Below are 25780 nucleotides of genomic sequence, written 5' to 3' on the forward strand. Positions count from 1 at the left end.
TAAAAATGAAATAGGATACCCTGGTCAGTGTGCTCAGTGGTTAGAGCATTGGCCCCAATCAAGTGCACATCCTTGGGTTGCAGGTTCAATCCTGGTCCCAGTTGGGGTGCATTCAGGAGGCGACCAATCTGTGTGTCTCTCACATCGATGTTTTTCTCTCCCCTCTATCCCTCCCTTCCACTTTCTCTCAAAATCAATGGGAAAAGTATCCTCGGGTGAGGATTAACAAACAAAAAGGAACAAAACAAAAATAAGACTGATTGCTTACAGCATGGATAAAGATGCTCAGCTTCATTATTTTGCCCAAGATAGGCAATCACCAGTGTTGCTGAGGATGTGGGCAAAGAATTTTTGGTGAGTTTAAAATGGCTTAACTGTAAAAAAGAGGTAATTTGGCAATATGTATCGAAGTTTCACTGCATAATCTTTCTGGCAGCCCCTCTTAAGAATTCATACAGAGATGTGTGTATGAGGTGTAAAATAATAGAAAAAAAAATTATGTGTGTGTGTGTGTGTCTGCCCCCAGTTCCTGGCACAGAGCTCCTGAAACCCTTGTGATTTCCTAAATAAGAGCACTAGAAACATCTTTTGTTCTAATGAGGTGACTGAGTGGGCTCCTGGATGGGGGCTGGTCATCAGAAAGACTAAAAAGGCTTAGAATTTCCAGACCTACCCCTCATCTTCCAGAGAGGGGAGAGGGGCTGGAAATGGAGTTACTTGCCCACATGAGGAAGCTTCTGTAAAATCCCAGTCTTAGAGGGTCTGGAGAACTTCCAGGCTGACCCCCTAACTCCATGGGGACTAAAGTTCCTGTGCTTGGGACCCTGCCGGACCTCACCCTATGCATCTCTTCATCTGGCTGTTCATCTGTGTCCTTTATCATATCCTTTAATAAACTGAGTTCTGTGGGCTGCTCTAGCAAATTGATGCAACTGAGGAGGAGGGTTGTGGGAACCTTCCACTTGTAGCTAAGCTGAACAGCAGTTATGGATAACCTGGGGACCTCCTACTTGCAAGGGGCATCTGAAGTAGGGTGGGGAAGTTTTGTGGGACTGAGTCTATGTCCAGGGAAATAGCATCAGAATTAAGTTGTAGGACACCCAGCTGGTGTTGCAAAGAATTGCTTGGTGAGGGGAAAACCTCCACATTTGGTGACCCTAAGTAAAAGTGTTTCGTGTGAGTAGGAAAGGAGACGCACTGGAGAGAAACACATAACTGGGTTCTTCCCTACACAGAAAGAAAAAAATCTCTTCCCTGAAAGTGAGGCTAGTTGTTTTGTTATACCCAGTTTTCGAGAGATTAATTCACAGAGACCGAATTGAGTGTTTGGAATTCATTAAGCCGGCGGCTACGAGGGGCTCATGCCCTAAACAGACTCGCAGCCCCGAAGTCTTCTCAGAGAGAATATAAAGGCAAAAACCACATTCTATTTGGCTAAGGGGGCAGGTGGGGGACTAGCGAAGCTGCTGACAAAAGCTAAGTGTTCATTAATTTACTACCTGGAATTTTTATGAGTAGAAACCTTTTACAAAGTTTACAAAGAGCCAGGAGAAGGAGAAGAGGTCATTGTTAACCAAATTTTATTGCTCTTGCTTATCTTTAAAGTAGCGGTTGTAAAGGCTGAAATGGGAGTGCTATACTTGACAGACTTTTTAAAAAGCAGTAAATAAGGGAAAACAATGTCCATCAATAGGAAGTTGGCTAAATTATGTTACTGTGTTGATACTACACTGAAGCCACTTAAAGATTTTGCATTTTTAGCCTGGCAGGGCATGGCTCAGCGGTTGAGCATTGACCTAGGGTCCAGGCGATTAGGGTTCGATTCCTGGTCAGGGCACATGCCTGCCTAGCGCAGCCAATCAATGACTCTCTCATCATTGATGTTTTTAGCTCTCTCTCCTTTTCTCTCTCTGAAATCAATAAAGCTATATTTTTAAAAAAGATATCGTATAGTCATAAAAATTGGAATAACTTCATGGGAAAGATCTTAAAGACTTTAAGTTAAAAAATTACAGAAATCTGCATATACAGTACGATCCCACTGAGAGGTTTAAAAGTTCATGTATACCTGTGTGGGCTCATGTTCACTTCTGTTTATGGGTGGGGGGGACACAGAAGGCAGTGAAATATTTTTTGGTTTTTTTTTTGCAAAATAATGTTTATTAGAATGGGTGTTTGGGATCACATGTTGTATGGTTCTATGCATTTTGAAAATTTTCTATTAAACAGTTAAGATTTCTGGATTATACAGCAGTTCAAATCAAAGTCACTGTCATTACTGAGAGGATAATTTTGGAGTTATTCAAATGTTTCCTCACGGGTAAAATTGTCCCAAGTGATAGTGTTACCCAGCTCCTTCCATGTCACCCAGCACCTTTCATGTGTCAGGTGACCTCCAGGTTCTTGATTCATGCAGGAAAAATTTCAAGACAGAGTCCACGTGAAAGTGAAAGTTTATTAGAGCATGGGCCAGTGAGGGAGAGAAAGGGCCCCATCCCGAGAGGGGGCCAGGGGATAAGCCTGGCACAGCTACTGCTGCCCATTGCTCCCCTTCCTGGGGCTCACCTGGGCCCATAGAGCTTAGGATAAAAGCAAAGTACACGCCCGAGGAAAGGGGGGAACAGGTGTGCTCAAAGAGCACACACCTGTGTTCTTTGTCCTGAGGGTTTCATCTATTTTCTGTGGGTGGGAATTTTGGGGGCAGTTCCAGAGGAGCATCTTAACAATATTCATTAGACTTCGGGGAGTGTCCTTTAGTACGCTGGTGTATTAAAATGAGACTATAATGAAGTTTAGGGTCATTTTTTGGTTGGTTGCACCTCAATTTGGATTAGTCTGGCTCTAATTTTTTTTTTATCTCCCTAAGGTGATTTAAACCACCAGCTCTTAGCTATCTTTGGTTGAGGATAGAATATTGCTATTTGTCAGATGGCTGTTAATTGCTCAGCAGTTCCAGCCCTTTGTCTCAGTTTCCTCATTCCACTTGCCAGGGAATTTTCCTAGTTTCTTATTAACCTGCCTCAGTGGGATTACTGTGTCTGGTGACATGTGTGAAGTGCTTGACTATTTTTATTCAGAAAAAAGTTATTTAAAGCAAACATCTACAACTGATGAATTGTGTAGTATGTTAATTTTATCCCTATAAAGTTTTTAAAAATACACCTTCATGCAACAGTTCTGATAAAAACATTATACTTCATTTAAATGTCCACTGCCGGTAATCCCAGAACAAAATGCTATTTTTAGGAACGTTTGACTGACAAAGCTTGTTTTCATTTACCTTTAGGAAACTATTCTTGAGAGAAGGTAAGCAAACTAACCCCCACCGAGTGTCACATACAGACTTCAAACCATTCATTCGCAGTTTTATCGCAGGTTCACCCAAAATACAGCAACAAGACACAACAGAAAGGAAGCTGAAGCTTAAAAATCCCGATCCTCTGAACGCTCTGCTCACAACTCTGGTCCAAAGATCTTTTTTTTTTTTTTAACTGAACTTTAGGGTGACATTAGTTAATAAAATTACACAGGTTGCAGCTATACAATTCTACATCATCTGTATTGTGTTTACCACCGTAAGTCAAGTCTCTTCAAAAGTCACATTCTTCTAATGGTTCTGGTTCCCGTAAGGAGGCGGCGGCAGCCGCGGGTTAGGACCACCTCTTGGTGACATTGAGGTGGCTGAGCTGGTCGACCAGCAGCCTGTGCTGCGGGAACTTGGCCTCGCTGGCCGCTTTGATGGCCTGGAAGGAGGCCGCCCTTCGGGCCGCGGCGTGCCCGAACTCCTGCGCGGGGCTAAGGAAGGGTGTGCTCAGCCAGTAGTGGTTCTCCGCCTCCGTCTCCAGGCGGCGGACCATGTTCCGCTTCGCGTGGAAGGAAACGGGGCGCGGCCGCCTGTGCTTTCCGATCCACTGCCGGCCCGGGATGCGGTTGCGGCGCAGGAGCGCGGTCAGGAACATGGCGCCTGTTGCGAACAGAGAAGGGGAACGGACTGGCCACACGCCTGCGGCGAGGGGAGCGGCGTCTCCGGGGAAGTGGGCGCCCACCCGCCTCGCCCGAGCGGCCGCAAACGCAGCGCACTCACCTGCCCAGCGCCTCAAGAGCCCGCACCTCTCCGCACGTAGTCCGTTGCACCGCCGGAAGTGCGTTCGCTCTGCCTGGGGTGGGCCTCCACCATGTGAGACAACTCGCGCGAGACTTTGGCTCCCCCGAGAAAAGACACTTGCGCCAGCCGCGGGACCTACGACGCTTCCGGTGCCGGAGATTCAAACGACTGGCGGGAGCCTAGGCGTGGCGTGATCGGCATGGACCCCATCCGGAGCTTCTGTGCCAAGCTGCGGTCTCTGGCGGTCACCTTGGACAGCGAGACGGCGCGGCTGCAGCGGGCGTTGGAGGGGGAAGACAGCGGTAAGTGGGGGCGGGCGGGAGGCGTTGAAACGGGCACATTCATCCGTAGGGCCGTTTGTCCGTCGTGGGAGGGGGCAGCCGGGTTGGAATGCGGTCGGCGCCGGGAGTGCAGCGCCGAGGGGTCGCCGGGGCCGCCCACCCTGATTCCCTCCTCCGCCCCCGGGGGTGGGGTGAACCCAGTGCCCTCCGGAGAAGGAAAGCAGTGCAGTGAGAAACGGGGGCGGTGCGAGTAAAACCTAAGTTGACATTGAGCTCAGCATGCGCAACTGATTTACACTCGATATGCTTGCTAGTCCCACAGAATCTGTACCTATCAGTAATATACAGTAAGAACAAAATTAGCTTCCTTTACAGTGCAGCTGTTCAGCACTGTCCTCCCTCCACATGTGTAGTGACTTTTGTCTTACCCAGATGGTCCACAGTTGCAGTAAACGTCTATTTTTCCCAATAAACCGTGTGGCCAGCACAAACCCTAGGACTCAGTGCTGCTCTTTTTTTGTAAGTAAAGCAAAATTATTCACCACTAACCTTTGTATTAGGGATTTTTTAAAGTTGAAAGAGTAGTTCATTCTTAATATCATAATTGTAATGTGCCTTAAAATATTGCACCCTGTAGAGTCCTTTTACTTCAATTATTTTATGAATGGCTATCCAGCCACTTTAAAATGTTTGTTATTGTGACTGTAAAAACTTACCTGTATATATGCATTGCAAAATTTTGAGATAATGGAAAAATAGAAGAAATAATATGCCCTGTAACTGCACCATCAGAGGACGCCACTCTGTGTTTCAGTAGCTTTTCTATCGTTCTTTTTTTAAGAGTTGCTTTGTTTTTCCTTGATTTTTTTTTTTGCATAGTTGAGATAAAGCTATAAGACAAAAACTTGCTAAATTAGCATTTTTTAATTCTTTTAAAAAAATTTTATTGATTGGTTTTAGAGGGAGGAAGGGGGCAGAGAGAAAACACCTGATCTGCCATTCTATTCATTTATGCATTCATTGTTGTTTCCTGTATGTGCCCTGACTGTGGATGGAACCACAGCCTTGGCATATTGTGAGGATGCTCTAACCAACTGAGCTACCTAACCAGGGCCACATTTTAAAATTCTTGATATGTAGCTGAATTGCTTTCCATAAAGCTTCTGCAAATTTACCTTCTTACCAACATATTATCTGTGTACACAAATTCTGCATTTTCTTTTGGTTTTACAAGAAAAAGTTGGAATAATTTTTTTTTAATCCAGGCCCCATATGTATTACAGAAAATATGGAATTGTGAACATTAGAGAATATGATCACAAAAATTTTTTACCTTTTATTATCACATTGATGTCATTAAATTGGTTGACTTTTAAACATTCCTATTGAGGTGTAATTCACATACCATAAAATTGGCCATTTAAAGGATGCAATTCAATGGCTTTTAGAATATTCACAGAGTTGTACAACCATCATCACAATAAGTTTAGATTTTTATCACCCCCAAAAGGAACCCCTGTGATTGTTAGCAGCTCACAAGCCCACCTCTACCTACCACACTAGCCTTATGCAAACACTAATCTACCTTCTTTCTTTATAGATATGCCTATTCTGGACATTTCATATAAATGGGAATCATACAATATGTGATCTTTCAATATGTGATCTTTTGTGGCTAACTTCACTTAGCATCATGTTGCAAGGGGGTCATCCATGTCAGTGTATATCAATAATTCATTTTATATTCATGTGCAAGTTTTTGGGTGACCATAATGTTTTCAGTTCTCTTGAGTATACTCTTGGAAATGAATTGCTGGGTAACCCTGTGTCTAACTTTGTGAGGAACTTGTTTCCCAAAGTAAATGCCCCATTGTATAGTTCCACCAGCAATGAACGGAGATTGCAGTTTCTTCCATCCTCATCAACGTTTGTTATATTCTCTTTTTTATTGCAGACATCCTAGTGTATATTTGCATTTCCCTAATGAAAATTGGTTGACTTTTTTTTTTTTAATGCTTTTATTGATTTTAGAAAGAGAAGAAGGGAGAGGGATAGAGAGATAGAAATATTAATGAGAAAGAAACACCGATCGGCTGCCTCCTGCACACCTCCTACTGGACATAGAGCCCGAAACCTAGGCGTGTGTCCTGACTGGGAATCTAACCAGTGACCTCTTGGTTCATGGGTCAACCAACTGAGCCATGCTGGCCAGGCAGAAAATTGGTTGAATTTTAACAGGCAGAAGGAGATCTTCAAAGAGACGTGTTTTAGGAAAGAGAAATAGAATTCTTTTAAAAACTGCTTTTATTTTATATATATGACCATCTGATTAATAAGAAAGGTAACAGTACAGTGGGTAAAGGATGTCTCTTCAGTAAATGGAAAAAAGAATGGATCTTGATCTTTACCTCTCTGTAAATATGAAGGAAAGCAATAAAGCTTTTAGAAGAAAACAATGTTGTCAGTAAAGAAGGTTTTTAAAATAGAAATCAAAAAGTGCTCTCCATATAGGAGAAGATTGCTCAGTAGGACCATGTTCCCACCTCCTCTTCTCCATCCCTCCCTTCTTGGTCTGAGTGCTGATTATGTAGTTATTTACTTTGAAAGTTCATCAAGCTATATACCTAGGATTTCTGTACTTTTCTGTGTGTCTGTTACAGTTTAATTACAATTTTAAAGAAAGTCTTAACACTTTTCTTTGTAATTAACAGGATATAAATTATAAATATCTTCAAGGATTTTATAATTCTAAAAAATACACTAAATTATATTTTCTATTTTTCCCCCTTCTTTTCCTTATTGCACTTTTTCCTTTCAATATTCATATTGAAGACTTTGAAGGTTATGCAGTGAGAATTTTACATGACCTTCATTCAGAAGTTCGGACTCTAAAGGTATCACTCCTACAATATTAATTTATTATTTTTATGTGGTCATTTTAAAAATCTAAATAAACTTAATCAAGAGTTAGAGAAACTATAATGTACTTTCTTTCCTCCTAAAAGGGTAATGTCAATATTCTTCTTGATAAAGCAAGATTGGAAAGTCAAGAAAGCACTGGTTTCATAAAGGCAGCAGAAGTACTGATGAGAAAAAACTCAGTGGACATCATAAAAATAAGAGAGTTTTTCCAGAAGTATGGATATAATCCATGTGCCAAGAAAAATACAGGTGTGAATAACTTGCATTTTATAGCATTTGTTTTACTATCTAAGAGAAAGAGCAGCATGATTTAGTAAGACTACTTTGGCTTTGCTATGGTTTCTGGTTCTTGCTTTGCCATTATGTGACCATCATTTGACCATTTATTGAACAACCACTGTGTGCTGTGTGCAGACAGTTCTTGCTGTCCTTTCTAAAATGCCAGACAAGAGCTAACACAATGAAAGAATAGTACAAGATATGTCTATGTTACTTCAGCATAGTTGGTTTCTAGTTAGCTCTGCTGATAAACGAGAGACTGACCCTTAAGCATGTTGTTTTATTTTTCTTATTCTCCAGTTCCTCTCCTATAGAATGAGAGATTTTTGCCTATATAAAGTGATAAAGTCCTTTTCAGTTCTAAAATTCTAATGAAGAATAGTATAGCATAGTGATTTTAAATTCAGAGCCAAACTGCCTGAGTTCAAATCTCTGATTCCACCACTTACCAGATGCATGGTCTTTGACCATCTACTTAACTTTGTACCTCAGTTTCTCATTTTTAAAGTGGAGATGTTTAATCAAGTCTCTCTCAGGTTGTATTAGGATTAAATAAGATAAAATTTACTTAGAACAGTATCTGGCATGTTAATTGCCAGGTGTTAACTGTTGTTATTGTTGTTCCCATACCTTTGTTTGAATAATTTCAATGAGCTTCAGTGTCTTCATTTCCATTATGAGAGTGATCATTGTACATGAATAAAACATTAATTAAGTTCAACAGATATGTACTGAAGATGTGTATGAAAGGAATATTAAATAGTCCACATGATGTAATGGAAACAATTCATTTGACTTTAGTGTGCACAAGCCATGGATTCAAATGCTGACTCCACCATCTATACATACTACATGTGTCATTGGACAATTTCTTCAAATTACTTTTCCCCTACTTGCGAAATGGGGATGATCATGGTGATGATTTAATTTTATTATCTCTTCAATGACAGCCTTGTGATAAGTGCAAGTTTTTGGTAGTCATAACATTTCTCAGAATTAATAGAAAGCACAGTGTCAAAACAGAACTCGGTGAATCAGCAGCCAGTTCTTCCAAGGACCAAAAGCCATGAAATAAAAGCTTATAATTTCTTTTTTAGATGGTGCGCCCTTTAGATTTAATGTGTCCTGGTTTACGCACAGAAATAGAACCCTATCCTGGTTAATTTCCAGTTGCTGATCAAAACAAAAAATTATATCTTCAAAGAAAAGTGTGCACCTCTTTACTCCCTCCAGTCTGTTGGATCTCAGCTGGTTAAGTAAATATACAACCTAAATTTATCCCTTTTCTCTTCCTTTGGACCCAGACGATTCTGGCAAGGATCTATACCAGTATCTGATAGACCCCATTTCAACTGTAGACCTTCCTTTAAAAGATGGAGTAAACAGAAACAAAAAAGGACTTGGCATTGAAGGTGCTATTCTTTTAACTCCAACTGCTGTTCCACACCAAATTCATTCACCAGTTGTGTACTCAGGAAATGGCAAAGGACTGTGGGGAAAAGTGTAGTTACTAGTCAGTTATTTAGTGTAGTGGTTAAGCGTTAGGGTGTAGAGCCAGATAAAACCCTATTAAAGGTTGAGGAATTGCATTTCTTTCCAATACTGTCCTATTTCTCACTAGGCTTTTGATACTTGTGTTCCAGGCTGACAGGATAAAAATTTATTTATATAAAAGACAGTCTTGCCTTTTTAGGTATCTGTGAATTAAATATTTAAATTAATATTTTTATACTTAATGTTGACTCTAGATTGTAGTTAATTCCACACTGTAATTACTGTCATTAAATGATAAAATAGTTTTGTAATATATTAAGAACAACTGATAAATTACATTAAATGGGGAAGTAAGGAAATTGGACTTATATTTTGTGGGCATTGATTTTTCATCTTTTAACACTTTAGTTTACTTTCTTTCTCTAATATGTCATCCATATGGGATATGAGTGGACAACAGGTGCATGTCAGAAATTTACTAAAAGTACAAATGAAATAAAACTTTAGAGACTGAGGACAGAATCAGGACTTTTGCTGATTCGGGACATTTCAAATGAAACTGTTTTATGTGGTTTTAGCACTTGAAATTTCCTGATTAGATGTTTGAATACAGTATGACCTTTTTTCCTCCCAGTGGGTGAGCAAGAAGTCCTTGACTCTAAACCAGAGTCCACTAGAGATGAAAACCTTCAAAAGCCTGATGTGAAGGATGATATGTCTAATCCTGTTGTTCCAAGCAGCTCTGTTTCTGAGAAGATTCCATGTAGTCCACAACTTTCAGATTTTGGACTTGAGCGGTACCTGATACTTCAAATTCCACCAAACCCTCCACAGTCAGTAAACAACCAAAAGGAAGAGGCAAACATGTTAACTCCATCTTCCAAACAGTCACTAGTTAAAGTACTAAAAACCCCAAAATGTTCACTAAATATGGACAATTTTGAGTGTGTGACTCCTAAATTAGAGCACTTCGGTATCTCTGAATATACTATGTGTTTGAATGAAGATTACACAATGGGACTTAAAAATGTGAAGAATAAAAGGTAAGCTGCTTTCTTAAAAGGCACATTTTACCTAACTTTCTGTATCTTTTGTATTTATTAATTTTTCCTAGAAGAAATATGATGTTTCAGACTGAGGTTTTCAGATGCTCCTTATTTCAAACTTCCTGAATCATCAACTCAATCACGAAAGTGTGAGCTGTTGGTTTTTTTCAGGTTAGATGCTATAAAAGGAGTGACATGGGTCTGAAAAAAATGGCATTTGGTAAGATAGAGAAGCAAGGATAAAATTAAAGGGCTGCTGGGCTGGCATGGCTCAGTGGTTGAGCATCGACCTATGGTCCAGAAGATTGCAGTTAGATTCCCAGTGAGGGTATGTGCCGGGGTTGCAGGCTTGATCCCTGGTGGGTGTGCAGGAGGCAGCCAATCACTGACTCTCTCTCATCATTGATGTTTCTATCTCTTCCTCTCCCTTTCTCTCTCTGAAATCAATAAAGATATATATATATACACATATATATTTTTTTTATTAAAGGATTGCCCTGGCCAGTGTGGCTCAGTGATGAGAATGTTGGCCCTTGCCCCAAAAGGTCGTAGGTTCCCTTTCCAGTCAAGGGCATGTACCTGGGTTGCAGGTTCCCAGGTATGACCCCTGCCCCCAGTCTGGGGCAACCAATGGATGTGCCTCTCTCTCACATGGATATCTGTCTGTGTCTGTCTCCCCCCCCCCTTTCACCCTCTCTAAAAATCAATGGAAAAGATATCCTCAGGTGAGGATTAACAAACAAAAATTAAAAGGGTAAAATTAGTAAGAATTTGTGTTGATTTTATATGGAGATTTGGGAAGAAAGGGGGATCTGGAGTCAATCCCAGATTTCTGACTTCTTGTCTGAGATGTGCTAGGGAAAAAAACTAAGGAATACCTGCACCTTGGAGGGACAGGTGATATGTTACATGTTGATTTTGTGGTGCCTGTAGAGGTGCTCTTAAATTTGAGTATTTTAATATGAATTTAAACTTCAGTGACTAATTTCATGCTAAGGAGAATGGGAGAGTTTATTGTGAAAATGGTAATAAAAAGTTACATTAAAAATGAAAATACCATGTATCAAAGCAGCCAAGCAGTATCTAAACATAAATCTGTATATTTAATAACTATAATTATTTTATTTTTATTTTTTAAAATATATCTTTATTGATTTCAGAGAGAGAGGACAGGAGAGGGAGAGAGAGAGATAGAAACATCAATGACAAGAGATGACAAATTATTGATCGAGCCCGCAAGCCGGGCATGTGCCCTGACCAGGAATCAAACCCCGATCGCCTGGATCCCAGGTCAACGCTCAACCACTGAGCCACGCCTGGCCGGGCAATAACTATAATTATTAAAGGATGAAAATGAACATTCAACTCCGAAAAAAAACACCCATGATTCTGGGAAAAAGAGAAGGGAATAAACATTAAAGATAAAAGTAAAATGTCATTACAAAAGATTTTTAGAAGGGTAGAATTGATAAATCTAAGAATTGGTTCTTAGTTAAACAAATGCAAATGACAACTTTAGGAACTAAGGGCTATATGTTTTTATTTTTAAGCTATTAGAACTAATACAGGGTGCCTGGCCGGATGTGGCTCTGGTTGAGCGTCGACCTAGGATCCAGGCCATCCAGGTTCGATTTCCAGTCAGGGCACATGCCCAGGTTGCGGGCTGCAGCCAATCAATGACTCTCATCATTGATGTTTCTATATCTCTCTCTCCTCCTTTCCTCTCTCTCAAATCAATACAGATATATTTTAAAAAATAATAATAATAATACAAAGTGTAGTATTGGGTAATTGGGGAAGTTCAGATAAATGAAAAACCATTTAAAATAATATGCTTTCCTCCCTAACCAGTTTGGCTCAGTGGTTAGAGCATCAACTGAAGGACTGAAGAGTCCCGGGTTAGATTTTCTGGTCAAGGGCACGTACCTCGGTTGCAGGCTCAATCCCCAGCCCCCATCAGGATGCAGGCAGGAGGCAACCAGTCGATGTCTCTCTCTCACATCAGTGTTTCTCTTTCCTTTCCACTCTCTCTGAAAAGCAATGGAAAAAATATCCTCGGGTGAAGGTTAAAAAATAAATAAATATATGCTTTCCTATATTTTATTAATAATTTGTTGGTAAATATAGTGGGGGATACTTACTTAAATTTGCAACTAAAAAGTAAAATACCCATGCCAGTTGTAGGTGAAAGGCCTATATAATTAAAACCATAAAACAGCCTGGCTGGGCTTGGCGGTTGAGCATTGACCTAGGGTCCAGGAGATCGTGGTTCAATTCCCAGTCAGGGCACATACCCAGGTTTCGAGCTTGATCCCCAGTAGGGGGCGTGCAGGAGGCAGCCAGTCAATGACGATCCTCTCATCATTGATGTTTATCTCTCTCCCTCTCCCTTCCTCTCTCTGAAATCAATTAAGATATATTTTTTAGAAAACCATAAAACACTTCTGAGTTATATAAAAGGAAAATTAGTATGAAGAGAGATATAGGCCTGAATTTAATAACTGAATATTAATAATATGTTTAATATCAAATTAATTTATAGTTGTCATGCAATGACAACAAAGTCTCCATAGGATTTTCTTTTAAGGTGGAGGAAAAGGAATATTTTGACAAATTGATTCTAAAATTTATTTGGCAGAATAGAAAGGATAGCTAAGAAAATAATGAAAACAGTAATGAGGAGACTTGATCTGACTAAATATTTAAAAACATAAAGCTATAGCCCTGACCTGTGTGGCTACGTGGTTAGTGCCTCGGCATACACCAAAGGATTGCGGGAGTCAAGGGCACATACCTGGGTTGCAGGTTCGATCCCTGCCCTAGTTGGGGCTTGTGTGGGAGGCAACCAATCAATGTTTCTCTCACATCAATATTTCCCTCCCCCCCCACTCCCTAAAAATCAATGGAAAAAATATTCTCGAGTGAGGATTAACTAATATATATATGTGTATATAACACACACACATACATATAAAGCTACAGTAACTAAAACAGTGTAAAACTATCATAGAAGGGGCCTATAACTAGAACAAAATTGGCCAGAAACAGAATATTTATATGAGTTGAACTTACTATGACTTTCCTTTAAGTCAGAGATTCTTAATCTACTTCTAAGTCAAAACTATCAATACAAAATGGTTCTTAACCTTTTTTGAGCCATGTTTTTACATTTTTTAAAAAATAATTCTTTTACAGATAGAGAAACATCAATCGGTTGCCTCAACTCCACAACCTGGGTATGTGCCCTGACTGGGAATCGAACCCGTGTCTTGACCTTTCTATGTACAGGATGATGTTCCAACCAACTGAGCCACACTGGCCAGGGCTATGTTCATACATTTTTTTAAAAATTGCCCCATGGGCCTTCTGTTCCATAAAATAGGACTGAACATTCATCCAGACTTGATGATTTATAGTAAGATTAAATTTTCCTGGGGTTTAATATTAACCTTGTTTTGAACCTTTTAATTTCCCTATTAATCATGCCAGTGAGGAAGCCGTAGAAACAGAACCAGTGTCCAGTGATAGTACCACTGCTGGCCTTGTGAACCAGAAATTGGAAAAAAATGGTAAGTGTAAAAATCAAGTTACTTCTCAGCTATGCTCTTTCCAGATGATCTTTGTACAAAAATGATTCACCATATACATATTCTAATAGCCTTCTGCATCTTCTCAGTTGGTGACATCGACTTCTATTAAGTACCATTCCATTCACATTCAGTGTGATTTCATACAAAAGAGACAATTTTCTTACTTGCTTTTTATACTTTTCTGGTTATATTCAGTCTTAGAACCAGTAGCACCCTTTTTATTGTTTTATTTTTAAAAATTTTTTAAATATATCTTTATTGATTCCAGAGAGAGGAAGGAGAGGGAGAGAGAGAGAGAAACATCAGTGATGAGAGTCATTGATCAGCTGCAGCCCCAACCTGGGCATGTGCCCTGACTGGGAATCGAACCCCTATCTCCTGGATCCTAGGTTGACACTCAACTGCTGAGCCACACCGGGCTGGGAAGCACCCTTTTAAAATTTAGCTTCAGCTTATTTATTGATTAGAGTTCTACATTATCTTTCTTACATAAACCACACTCAGAATATATCAGCTACCATTCAAATTTTAGTTTTTTTAGAGTACAAGAACTTTCCCTGCTGGCATGGCTCAGCAGTCGAGCATCAACCTATGATCCAGGAGATCAAGGTTCGATTCCTGGTCAGGGCACATGCCCAGGTTGTAGGCTCAATCCCCCAGTGCAGGCCATGCAGGCGGCAGCTGATCAATGACACTCATCATTGATATTTCTGTCTTTCTCCCTTCCTCTCACTGAAATCAATAAAGATGTATTTAAAAAAAAAAAAAAAGAAAATGAGTACATCCCGGCTGGGTGTGGCTCAGCGGTTGAGCGTCAACCTTGGATCCAGGCAATCGTGGTTCAATTCCCAGTCAGGGCACATGCCCGGGTTGCGGGCTCAATCCCCAGTGGGGGGTGTGCAGGAGGTAACCGATCAATGACTCTCATCATTGATGTTTCTCTCTCTCTCTCTCCCCCTCTCCTTTCCTCTCTCTGAAATCAATAAAGATATATTTTAAATAAATATTTTAAAAGAGTACAAAAACTTAAAATTTTCATGTAGTTTTTCATATTTGTCCCAGCAAACATGAAAACACTGGTTTCATGAAAATATAAAATAATAAAATCCTAGAGTTTTATTATTTCTTTGACTAATTGTTTTTAATTGATCTATACCAAATTTATTGGCACATCTTTTTTTCTTTTTTAATATGTTTTTATTGACTTTAGGGAGAGGAAGAGAGAGAGGAAAACATCAATGATAGGAGAGTCATTATTCGGCTGCCTCCTACATGCCCCCTACCAGGGATCAAGCTTACAACCCGGTTCATAGATCGATGCTCAACCACTGAGCCACACCAGCTGGGCTATTGGCAAATCTTTTAAAGTAACTTGTTTTTATCAGGTCTTTCAAAGTTTTGGACAGTATTTTCAGAAATACTCTCTTTGTACTAATTTCACTGACATTATTAAATTCACTAACATTATTTCACTAAGTACCTCTGGCATAAACAGGTGTAAAAAAATGCAACTCATAGTAAGCTTAGAGCTCAACTTATAAGGAAAAACATGACTATATTGAAGAGTAACCTATTTTTTAAAAAACGAGAGAGAGTGTACCACCACCTCCCACCATACTCAGAAGTCATTTCCCAGTGGATCATAATAAGGGAGACTACCTTTTTTTTTTTTTTTTTTTTTAAATATATCTTTATTGATTTCAGAGAGGGGAAAGGAGAGGGAGAGAGAGAGATAGAAACATCAATGATGAGAGAGTCATTGATCGGCTGCAGCCCGCAACCTGGGCACGTGCCCTGACCAGGAATTGAACCCTGATCGCCTGGATCCTAGGTCGGCGCTTAACCGCTGAGCCACACCCCGCCGGACAGGGAGACTATCTTTTATGACTTCCTGACTGAAATCCTTCAGTGTGCCATCGGCAGCATCTTTTATGAAAGGAATTGAAAGCTTATGTTTATCCATGAGTAATTAGATTAAGTGGAGGCTTATTAAGGGAGTTTTTATTGTATTTTTGTTTGATCCTATTTCTGTGCCGCAAAAGTTATTAAAATTTTTATAATCTACTTATTAAAATTTAGTAATTTGTTTACTTTTTTTGTGTTTGCCATTGCTTCTTTTAGTTCACTCATTCCTTCTGGGTTTAGTTTCTGGTTAAAGTACAGCCTTTAGCAGTTCTTGCAGAGATGTTAGTTCTACTCTATGTGAAGTAATGTCTAGTTTTGTATGTCTGAAAATACTTTTTTCACTCATTTTTTAATATGTTTTTATTGACTTGAGAGAGAAGAAGGGAGAGGGAAAGAGAGAAACATTGATGAGAGAGAAACATCACTATCGATCTGCTGTCTCTTGCATGCCCCCCACTGGGGATCGAGCCCACAACCTAGCCATGTGCCCTGACTGGGAATGGAACTGTTGACCTCTTGATGCATGGGTCGACACTCAACTGCTGAGCCACACCAGCTGGGCTTTCACTCATTCTTGAATGATAATTTAGCTCAATATAGTGACTAGATTAACAGCTTTCTTCAGTTTGGGTTCTTTTTAATCTTCACCCAAGGATATTTTTTTCTATTGCTTTTCAGAGAGAGTGGAAGGGGGAGAGAGAGACAGAGAAACATTGGTGTGAGACACATCAGTTGGTTGCTTCTCGCACTTGCCCTGACATGGGGATCGAGCCTGCAGCTGAGGTACGTGCCCTTAGCTGGAATTGAACCCGGGACCCTTCAGTCTGCGGGCCGATGCTCTAATTACTGAGCCAAACTGGCTAGGGCTTTTCCTTCTTCAGTATTTTAAAGAAATTATTCCATTGTGACCTGATATCTATTGCTGATGAACAGAGGGTCTGATTAGCTTTTTATTATAGAAAATCTCTTTTCTTTTTGGTAGTCTATAAGATGTTTTATCTTTACTTTTGATATTCTTTATCTATCTATATGTTTTCATTTGTTATGTTTAGAATTTGGTATGACTTTTTAAACTAAGGACTCGTCATCTATTCTGCAAAATACTCTGACATTATCTCTTTAATAGTATTACTTCTCCCCTAATTCCTCAAGTTTTTTTCTACTGAAATTCCTGGAAGATATATTTTAGAACCTTACCCGTTAGTCTCCCCAGTTTAACTTCCATTTGATAGCTCTCTTCCCTTTCTCTGTGCTACTTTGTGCTTTATGGCTTCCTTCCAATTGCTATTTCTCTCTTACACTGAGTCTAATTTATTATGTTAATCCATCACTTGAATTTTTACTCCAATATCTACATTTTTTGTTTTATAAGTTTTTTCTTTCTTTTTTATCCTTCTGTATCATTCTCTTGCCTTATGATTTCTGTGCCTCTGTTTATCTCTTTGAACATTTTCAACATGTATCTTAAAGACTCTTTAAGGTATTCATTCTCCTTTTTTTTTTTAATGTATCTTTATTGATTTCAGAGAGAGGAAAGGAGAGGGAGAGAGAGAGATAGAAACATCAATGATGAGAGAGTCATTGATCGGCTGCCTCCTGCATGCCCCCAACTGGGGCTCGAGCCCGCAACCTGGGCATGTGCCCTTACCCGGAATCCAACCGTGATCACCTGGATCCCAGGTCCACGGTCAACCGCTGAGCCACGCCTGGCCGGGCAAGGTATTCATTCTCTTATTTATCTCTCTGATTGTTTTTCTTGGGGCCTGTTTCCTCACTTTCCTTTAATTTTTAACTATGAACTCATCTTCAGATGGACCTTTTCAGTGGAAGTTCTGTGTGCTCTGTGGAGCTGTTTCATGCTTATCCCAGCCAGGGCTCTATGGGTTACCCATTGCAAACAAGTTTTAGGTTATTTTCCTTTTCTTAAAACCCCTGAAGTGTGGGTGTATACTTGGAAATATCAGATTAAGTAGATGTTAATATCTTGCTATATTTGCTTCATATTTTTTAAAATTAAAGTTATACCTAAAGTACGCTGGCCAGTGTGGCTCAGTTGGTTGAACGTTGTCCCGTGCACCAAAAGGTCATTGGTTCGATTCCTGGTCAAGGCATGTGCCCCAGTTGTAGGCTCTATCCCCAGTAGGGGGCATGCAGGAGGGAGCTGATGGATTTTTTTGCTTTCACATAGATGTTTCTCCCCCACCTTCTCTCTTTAAATATCAATTTTAAAAATCTTTTTTAAAAAAAAGTTATACCTAAAGCTAAATCCCCAGCCCCACTCCATTATTCCTTCCCAAAAGTAATGATTCATTAAAGCATAATTGTGTTTTAGAATTTCACATAAGTGTCAACATTCGATTTGTATTCTTTTGCTGTTTGCATTTTTCACCTCACAGTATGTTTTTTATATTAATCTATGTAAATCCAGTTCATCCGTTTTAATTGTTCAGTAGTATTTCACTGTATGAATAGCCATTTTATTTATTCTTGTGCTTATTAAGGGACAGTTGAGTCGTTTTTATTTTTTACTATTACAGGCAGTGCTATAATGGAAATTATGCCTGTGCACATGTGTTTCTCACTCTGGGAGTAGAATTTCTAGATGAAAAGGGATGCACACCTTCACTTATTCTAGAAAATGCTAAATTGCCCCAAAGGTAGCTGTTGTCCTTTATTCTAACCAGTAGTGTTTGGGTTACTATTTCTCCATCATTTCCAGCACTTGATGATTTTTAGACCTAATCAAATTTTGCGAGTCTGGTCACTTTTCTAACATGTTCACTGTTTCTCTTTGGTATTTTTTTATGATTGCTTCCATGATACTATCTATGTATTGTAGATACCAAATGTATGTATATGCATAGTTCTGTTTCTAGGGTCTCTTTTTTTGTTCTAATCAATTTCCCATCCCTGGCTAATGCTACACTGCTTTTTAATTATTGTTTTAAAGTACGTCCTAATATCTCGAACGGCAAGTGACCTCCTAGCCCTCTTCCTCCTTTTTATTTTTCAGAAATTTGATTTTCTCCAAAAAGAACTTAAACAGTTGTTAATAAATTTATGTGTGTGTATCTTGCTCTAATCTTGTTGCTATTGTGAAAAATATCTTTCTTCAAATTATATTTTTGTTTGGTGCTCTTATGTTAGAACTATTCGTTTTTATATATTCGTTATTGTATGTGTGCCTTGCTGAACTTCTGTTAGTACTATTGATAATTAGATATGTGAATGTGACAGTTTTGATTTTTCCTGTCCAACTAAGCACACATTAGTTATAATTTAAGTTATTAAAAATAAAATACAGAAATATATTGACAAGGATTATAAATTAAAAGTTGAAATCTGTATTTCAACTTTATTTTCAAATATTTATTTTTCACATGATTGTATGTATCTTCTAGATGCCGAATATACAAAGTCTCCCTTGGCACCTACATTCTGTACTCCTGGTTTGAAAATTCCTTCGACAAAGAACAGAACAGCTTTGGTAAATTTTCATAAAATTGAAAGCTCTAATTTTGTTCCTAATGACTCAGATACACAACTATATCCAGACTCAAACACTCTTTTGAAAAACTTAGAGTAATGCAGTCTTTAGTTGTATACTTATCATATACTTCTGAAGGGTAATTTAGCAGCATATATCAAGAGCTTTAAAACTTGTCATACTTTTTAACCATGACGCAGAATTTATTCTAAGGCTCACTGGGACAGATTTATTATAGCAACGAAGTTATTTATAAGAGAAAAACATGGAAACAATCTAAATGTCAAATGGTAGAGGAGAACAAGATACATTAAGGTATGTCAGTAAGGTCTGGTGTTACATAAGGATCATGTTTTTAAAAAACAAGAACATACAAAAAGGATGTTTTCAAGAAATATTTAATGATATGGAAAAATGAAATGTATGTGTATGTACGCATACACGCATACAGTTGTCCTCTCTTATCCACGGTTTTGCTTTCTGTGGTTTCAGTTACCTGTGGTCAACCACGGTTGGAAAATATTAAATGGAAAATTCCAGAAATAAACAAGTCATAAGTTTTCAGTTATGTTCCTTTGAATAGAGTGATAAAATCTCTCGCTCTCCCGTTCCATCCCATCCAAGACATGAATCATCCCTTTGTCTAGCATGTCCACACTGTAGATACTACCCTCCTGTTAGTCACTTAGTAGCCGTCTCAGTTATCAGATCAACTGTCAAAGTATCACAGTGATTGTGTCTAAGTTACTTAAGTTTTATTACAGTATATTGTTATAATTGCTCTATTTTGTTATTATTGTTGATATCTCACTGTGCCTGTTCTATAAGTTAGATTTATTATACATATGTATGTATAGGAAAAAACATAGTATATATAGGGTTCAGTACTATCTCAGGTTTCAGGTATCCACCGGAGGTCTTGGAACATATCTCCTGTGGATAAGGTGAGACTACTATATTTTAAGGAAAAAGAATGAATAGAAACACACCAAAATGTGGTTATTTTGGGGTGATTTTTATGCCTTTTTCCCAAAAAATTTTCCCCAGCAAACAAATTTACTACTCTCAAAATCTCATCCCTTTTTAAAGTTGGTATGAATACTTAAGACAACCCGTACGGGTAAACCAAGCTGTCCAACAGAACTTTCTACAGTGATGGAAATGTACTATATTCTATGCTATTTGGTATGGTAGCTACTAGTCACAGCCAGCTACTAAGCACATAAAATGTGGCAAGTGCATTTGTGGAACTAACTTTTATTTTTAAAATTTTTATTAATTTAATTATGTTTAAACAACCCCAAATGGCTGTGGCTCCTGTGTTGGACACTATAGCTGCAGAGAAACAAAATGCTAGGCTTCCCTCAGATCTGCTTTCTTCCTCTTGGGGAGGAGGGCCTATGGTAACTTGCTCATTTGTTCCTGCTGTCACTCTCTTCTAGCCCAGTTAGTATTGACTGTAACTGGGGAGGGGTGAATGTTCTAAATCTGGGGTTCAGCCCATTTTTCATATTAAGCATAGCTCAGCCTTTATTGGTAACGAAGAGGGTCCTTTGTCCTCCATATGCCATTTCTTTGTTTTCTTGATTTTATTTAGTACTCGATCAGGGGTCATTTCTGGCCTCTGGAGAACCCCAACAGAACTAACAATTGACTAATAATTTTTATTTACTACATTACTTTATACTACCATAATTTAATGATTTATTTTTATTCATTAGGTATCCACAGATTATCCATTATCAAAAACAAATAGTTCACCAAATGATGTGGAATTGAAAGACTGTACATCGTTAGTTTTAAATTCAGACAAGTGCTTTGAGAATTGTGCAGCTCCCCCTTCCCCTGTGATTTCTTCCTGTGAGAATCTGCTCAGAACACCTACACCTCCAAAAGTAACTGCAATTCCAGAAGACATTCTCCAGGTTATTTTCCAGGCTGTTTTTTGCTTTGTTATGTTTTTTTAATCCTTTTTTTTCAAAGTTAGATATTTATGGAATTTCTGACATAAACTGTTATTTATCATTGGCTATGTGCTGGTTTGGGTATTGAAAAAATCTAGATCCTGGGTTGCTAGGTCTTTTCTGACACTACCTGGTTTAAAGTTCTTCTGAGTTGGGCAAAAGCTAGTGACATCATCATGCTTTTATGCCCTTGGAGCATTTTCTCTTTAACTTCAAGTTCAGAAATATATTTTTGTAATATCTTCTAATAGTTGTTCAACATGTTGGCTGTTGTTTCCATGGGAGGTGTTGCTGGCCAAGTCAGGAATGTCATTTACCCACAGTTCTTCAGAGGCAGGTGTCATGAATAACGTTATCAGTGTTTCTTAAATTTCACATGTCTTGGACCTTAGTTAGAGAAACATTGATTTAAATATATTAGAATCTCCAATTCTTAGTACAACATTATTTACTAATAGTCAACTACTGATTTAAAACAACTGCCACATCTACTTAAATAACCACCAGTCTGATTTTTCCAGTCCTCCCCCATCCCCCCTACATAGGAGTTGTGGTGTCTGGCAATTATAATAACCATTCTAGCAACCGTCCTAGCTTATGGAGAGCTATGAGAAAGAAAACTACTTGGGAAACTACCTAAATGCCATTAGAACAGACTCCATTATCCTCCTTTCTCTGTCTTTTTTTCTGAGCATTGTAATAAATTGAGTGAGGAAGGAACAGTTTCTGTCTATAAGCATTATATAGAGTTCCACTAACCTTTTTATTTCTATGTTAAAAGTGGGAAACCTTGTTTTGTTTTAATCCTCACCCAAGGATATTTTTTCCGTTGCTTTTCAAACAGTGGAAGCAGGAGGGCGAGAGGGAAACATCAGTGTGAGAGAGAGACATCAATTGGTTGACTCCTGCATGCACCCCAACCCCGACCAGGGCCAGGGATCAAGCCTACAACCGAGGTACATGCCCTTGGTAGGCATCGAACCTGGGACCCTTCAGTCCTCAGGCCGACGCTCTAACCACCGAGGCACACTGGCTAAAACCTTATATTTAATGTGTCACCTCTTTATTTAGCTGATGTTTCAGACTCTTTATAATCTGTATAACTGATGATCTTTCTTTTGAGCATTTATTTCACCTCTTTCCTATGTATTTTTTCTAAATCTTTGTAAAGGCTTAATTTGTTCACAGGGACACATTGATGCTCGTTTCCATTAACCTTAGTATACATTTTAGAAATCTTTAGAAATCAAGCCTCTGCCCAGCTGGGCGTGGCTCAGTGGTTGAGCGTCAACCTAGGATCCAGGCGATCGGGGTTTGATTCCTGGTCAGGGCACATGCCCGGGCTTGATCCCCAATCGGGGGCGTGCAGAAGGCGGCCGATCAGTGACTCTTTCATCATTGATGTTTCTATCTCTCGCTCTCCCTCTCCTTTCCTCTCTCTGTAATCAATAGAGATATTTTTTTTAAAAAAAAAAGAAATCAAGCCTCCACACCCAAGTTAAATTTCTAATATTGTGCTGTTGAATATCCATCTGTGCCCCTAAAGAATTCTTACTGTTTCAAGTAACCCATGCCTTCAAATTTTCCTTGGGTTTTCTTGAATGTTTTATAACATCTTCCAGATTTATTTATGACTTAATAAAAAGGAATTTGCTTGGTTTTAGATTTTATCAAAATACAACCCAAACCTAGCTACTACTCCAGTAGCAGTTAAGGCATGCCACCCAGCAAAGCATTCCTTACTAGATGTGAAGGACAGAACATCTGAAATGTTGGCAACAAGAAAACTGGTGAAAGTGAGTATGTTACCATTCCAAAGAAAGTACGTGTGTCATTTGAGGAGAACATTAGAAAATTAACACTTGAATGGTAAAAAAATTTTGACATTTGGCAGCTTGGGTTAGCAGCCTATGTCTCTCTCGATATAGAACTTGTGATCCTTAAATCTGACTCCACAGTGGCAAGTTTGATATCATTGGGAATTTATTCCCAGCTATTTTATATAAGTGTAAAAATATATAACCACAATGTTGTGTCATTTGTTTTGTTGATTGGTATTAATTATACCTAGCTGATATTTTTTATTTGTATCTTTTTGCAGAAATTCTAGTGGATCCATCTGTCCATTATAGAATCTGAATAGAATGAGATGGAAGCAAACCTGGACTTACTTTGTTTTTCACTTTCCCCTGTGTCTTTCTCCCTTTCTAAAAACCATATCAAAGATGAGCATGGACACTGATATCGTAATTTGCTTTTTATTAAGTTTTAATTTAGTTTAACCTCAATCTTGTTGACATGTAACTCAGTTATTGTTTTTAAATATCATTACTACTTCACTGATCTGAAATTTACCCTATCTTATCTAACCATGGATTAAGTAATACTAGGAAGCAGGATCAATAATTTTTTAAATTTAAGTGTTACTGTTTGCTATTCAAATAAGGCCAACTCCAGCCTTCTCTGAGCTGAACAGGTACTGCTGTCTGCCAGAGCGGGGCTTCGTCCTTAACCCTAACTCTGCCCTTCTCCCATCTTCTCCGTGACTGTCTCAGAGTCTCTTACACCTTTTATTTCAACATTGCGCTTTTAAAACACAGTTGTTTACAATCCACAGCTGAATTTAGGGAAAAAATTTACAGGCCAGGATAACTGCACTGTAGTAGGTATCAGATGTTGGAATCGGGGATTCACCTGCTGTCAGGATGTGTGTTTCTTCTTTTTTACTCCCAACTTTTTGCTTGCTATCAGTTTCATCCTCTCAACTCAGCTGTTTCCAGCACATGGCTGCTGACCTCTCCAAGCTCCCCTTCCGTGGCTGCCCACAGATCCTGGGGCTTCACTCTCTCTGGAAGATTCTGATGACTTTTCCTGGGCCAGGTGCTCTTCTCCGGACCGTCAGCTGTGACCTTAGGAACGACTGAATGTGTCTAGAGCTGTCTGATAGCGTCACACCACCCTGTCCATCAGGCCCAAGATCCTTCCAATTTAAGTATAACTGAACAGTAATTTTATCTAATTAAGTTCATAAAAGTACTTTGGCAAACATTTCAGATGGCCAATGGAAAAATAAGGGCCTAGTGTATTGTGAAGACCAGTTAAGAATTTGAGAAGAGCCCCGGCCGGTGTGGCTCAGCTGATTGAGTGTCCTCCCATGGACGGTGAGGTCGCTGGTTGATTCCTGGTCTGGGCACATACCTGAGTTGTGGACTTGATCCCCAGTAGGGATGTTCAGGAGGCAGCTGATCAATGTTGCTCTCCCCCTCCCCATCCCTCTCTCTCCTCTCAATAAAAACATTTTTTAAAAAAAAAAAAGAATTTGAGAAGAAACAATTGACAAGTATCATGACAAGGTGCTTCACAGGCTTAGCTATGGGGAATTTGATGCAGTAGAGTACCCTCTTCTGTGATTGTGCCTTGAAAGTCAAATGTAAAAACTTGCTCTCTTCATTTTGTCAGAAAATTGTCATTAAAACAAAACTTGTGTTCTAGAAATTACTGTATAGTTGTCATTTTTGTTAAATATGTAAAATAAATTTTCAAGATGTTTAGTTTTATTTGAAGGTAAAGCTCTAGTCACCTTATATATGACGACTCCCAAATTTCTACCAACCTTTCATTAACCATTTACTGCAGTTGCATGGACAGAAATGCACAGGATGAGTGGACTGCCAAGGGAGGAAGGGAGGTAGTATCCAGTGTACTAGGACCGAATCCTGGACGTTTAAATTAGAGGATGAGAAGAGGTAGACCAGCCTAGCAAAGGAGATTGAGAAGAGGCTATTAAGTAGGAAAGATTTCAAGAAGTGTGATTGATCCTGTCAGTATTGCTAAGAAAACAAGTAAAAAGGAGACAAAACTGACCATTGGACTTGGTGGCAAAATGGATGATATTGTTGGCACTGATTAATTTTGATGGCGTGCTGGGGACTGAAGAGAGAACAGGGTGAGGAAGCAGACAGTGGACTGAGACAGTGCTTTTGATGAGAAATGGTACAACGGGGATACAGAGAAAAACAAGGTGTTTTTTAAGATAGATATGATTCATTAAGCATTTCTGATGTTTGCCAGGTACCTCCACTTGTTCTGTGATGGCCTCAAATTCGATTTTTCTAAAGTTTCTCCCTGACCACTTTTCTCCTGTGATACTAGTTTCTGTTACTTAGAACTATGATGCTTCCAGTTTATCAAGCTTCAAATTTGAGGATCTTTCAAGTATGTCTTTCTCCTGAAAATCCTGTCTTTCCATTGCTGTGAAAATGAAATTCAAGACCCTTGATACAGCCTACGACCCAATATAGTTTGACCCTAGGTTAATCCTCCCTCACCTGTGTGTTGTCTACCCAGAATGCTTTCCCTGCCCACTTGCTTAGCTAACTCCCTCTCATCCTTATGCTGTAGATACTTGACATTTTCAAGTATCTGCCCACTATTGACATCTGCCCACTATTACTGCCTCTTTAAAGGAAAACAGTATTCTGATTTTCCTTGCAGAACTCAGCTCAGCTTGACTCAAGCAGCTTCCCAGTCCCTGATGACACCTATCAGTGACAGGCACAGGGCCCACATGAAGTTGAGAGCCAGTTCTGGAACTTTGGGGACTCTGGGAAAGAGCAGCTCTTTTCTGGATATGCAGATGTCCCCAGGAGCTGCTGGCAGCTGTCTTCCCACCAGAGGGAAAGCCTGAGGATGGAGCCAGTGCAGGAG

The 25780-nt window shown here is 39.2% G+C and overlaps 2 protein-coding genes across 2 annotated transcripts; one reads left to right on the forward strand and one right to left on the reverse strand.

Annotated features, from left to right (window-relative positions):
• Window positions 1–3562: 3562 nt before the first annotated feature.
• Window positions 3563–4159, reverse strand: MRPL57 (mitochondrial ribosomal protein L57). Its single transcript, XM_016203534.2, has 2 exons — window positions 4085–4159; window positions 3563–3964 (listed from the first exon to the last, which is right to left on the reverse strand). Exon 2 carries the CDS (start codon window positions 3957–3959, stop codon window positions 3651–3653), a length of 309 nt encoding a protein of 102 aa, XP_016059020.1. The 5' UTR covers window positions 3960–3964; window positions 4085–4159; the 3' UTR covers window positions 3563–3650.
• Window positions 4160–4271: 112 nt separating this feature from the next.
• On the forward strand, window positions 4272–24568 carry SKA3 (spindle and kinetochore associated complex subunit 3). Its single transcript, XM_016203533.2, has 9 exons — window positions 4272–4407; window positions 7219–7280; window positions 7392–7557; window positions 9716–10124; window positions 13617–13696; window positions 19024–19109; window positions 20831–21034; window positions 22738–22869; window positions 23175–24568. The coding sequence occupies exons 1-9, from the start codon at window positions 4305–4307 to the stop codon at window positions 23181–23183; spliced, it is 1251 nt and encodes a 416-aa protein (XP_016059019.2). The 5' UTR covers window positions 4272–4304; the 3' UTR covers window positions 23184–24568.
• Window positions 24569–25780: the final 1212 nt, after the last annotated feature.

The sequence above is a fragment of the Miniopterus natalensis genome, chromosome 2, assembly GCF_054644295.1.
Source record: "Miniopterus natalensis isolate mMinNat1 chromosome 2, mMinNat1.hap1, whole genome shotgun sequence".
Taxonomy (NCBI): Eukaryota; Metazoa; Chordata; class Mammalia; order Chiroptera; family Miniopteridae; genus Miniopterus; species Miniopterus natalensis.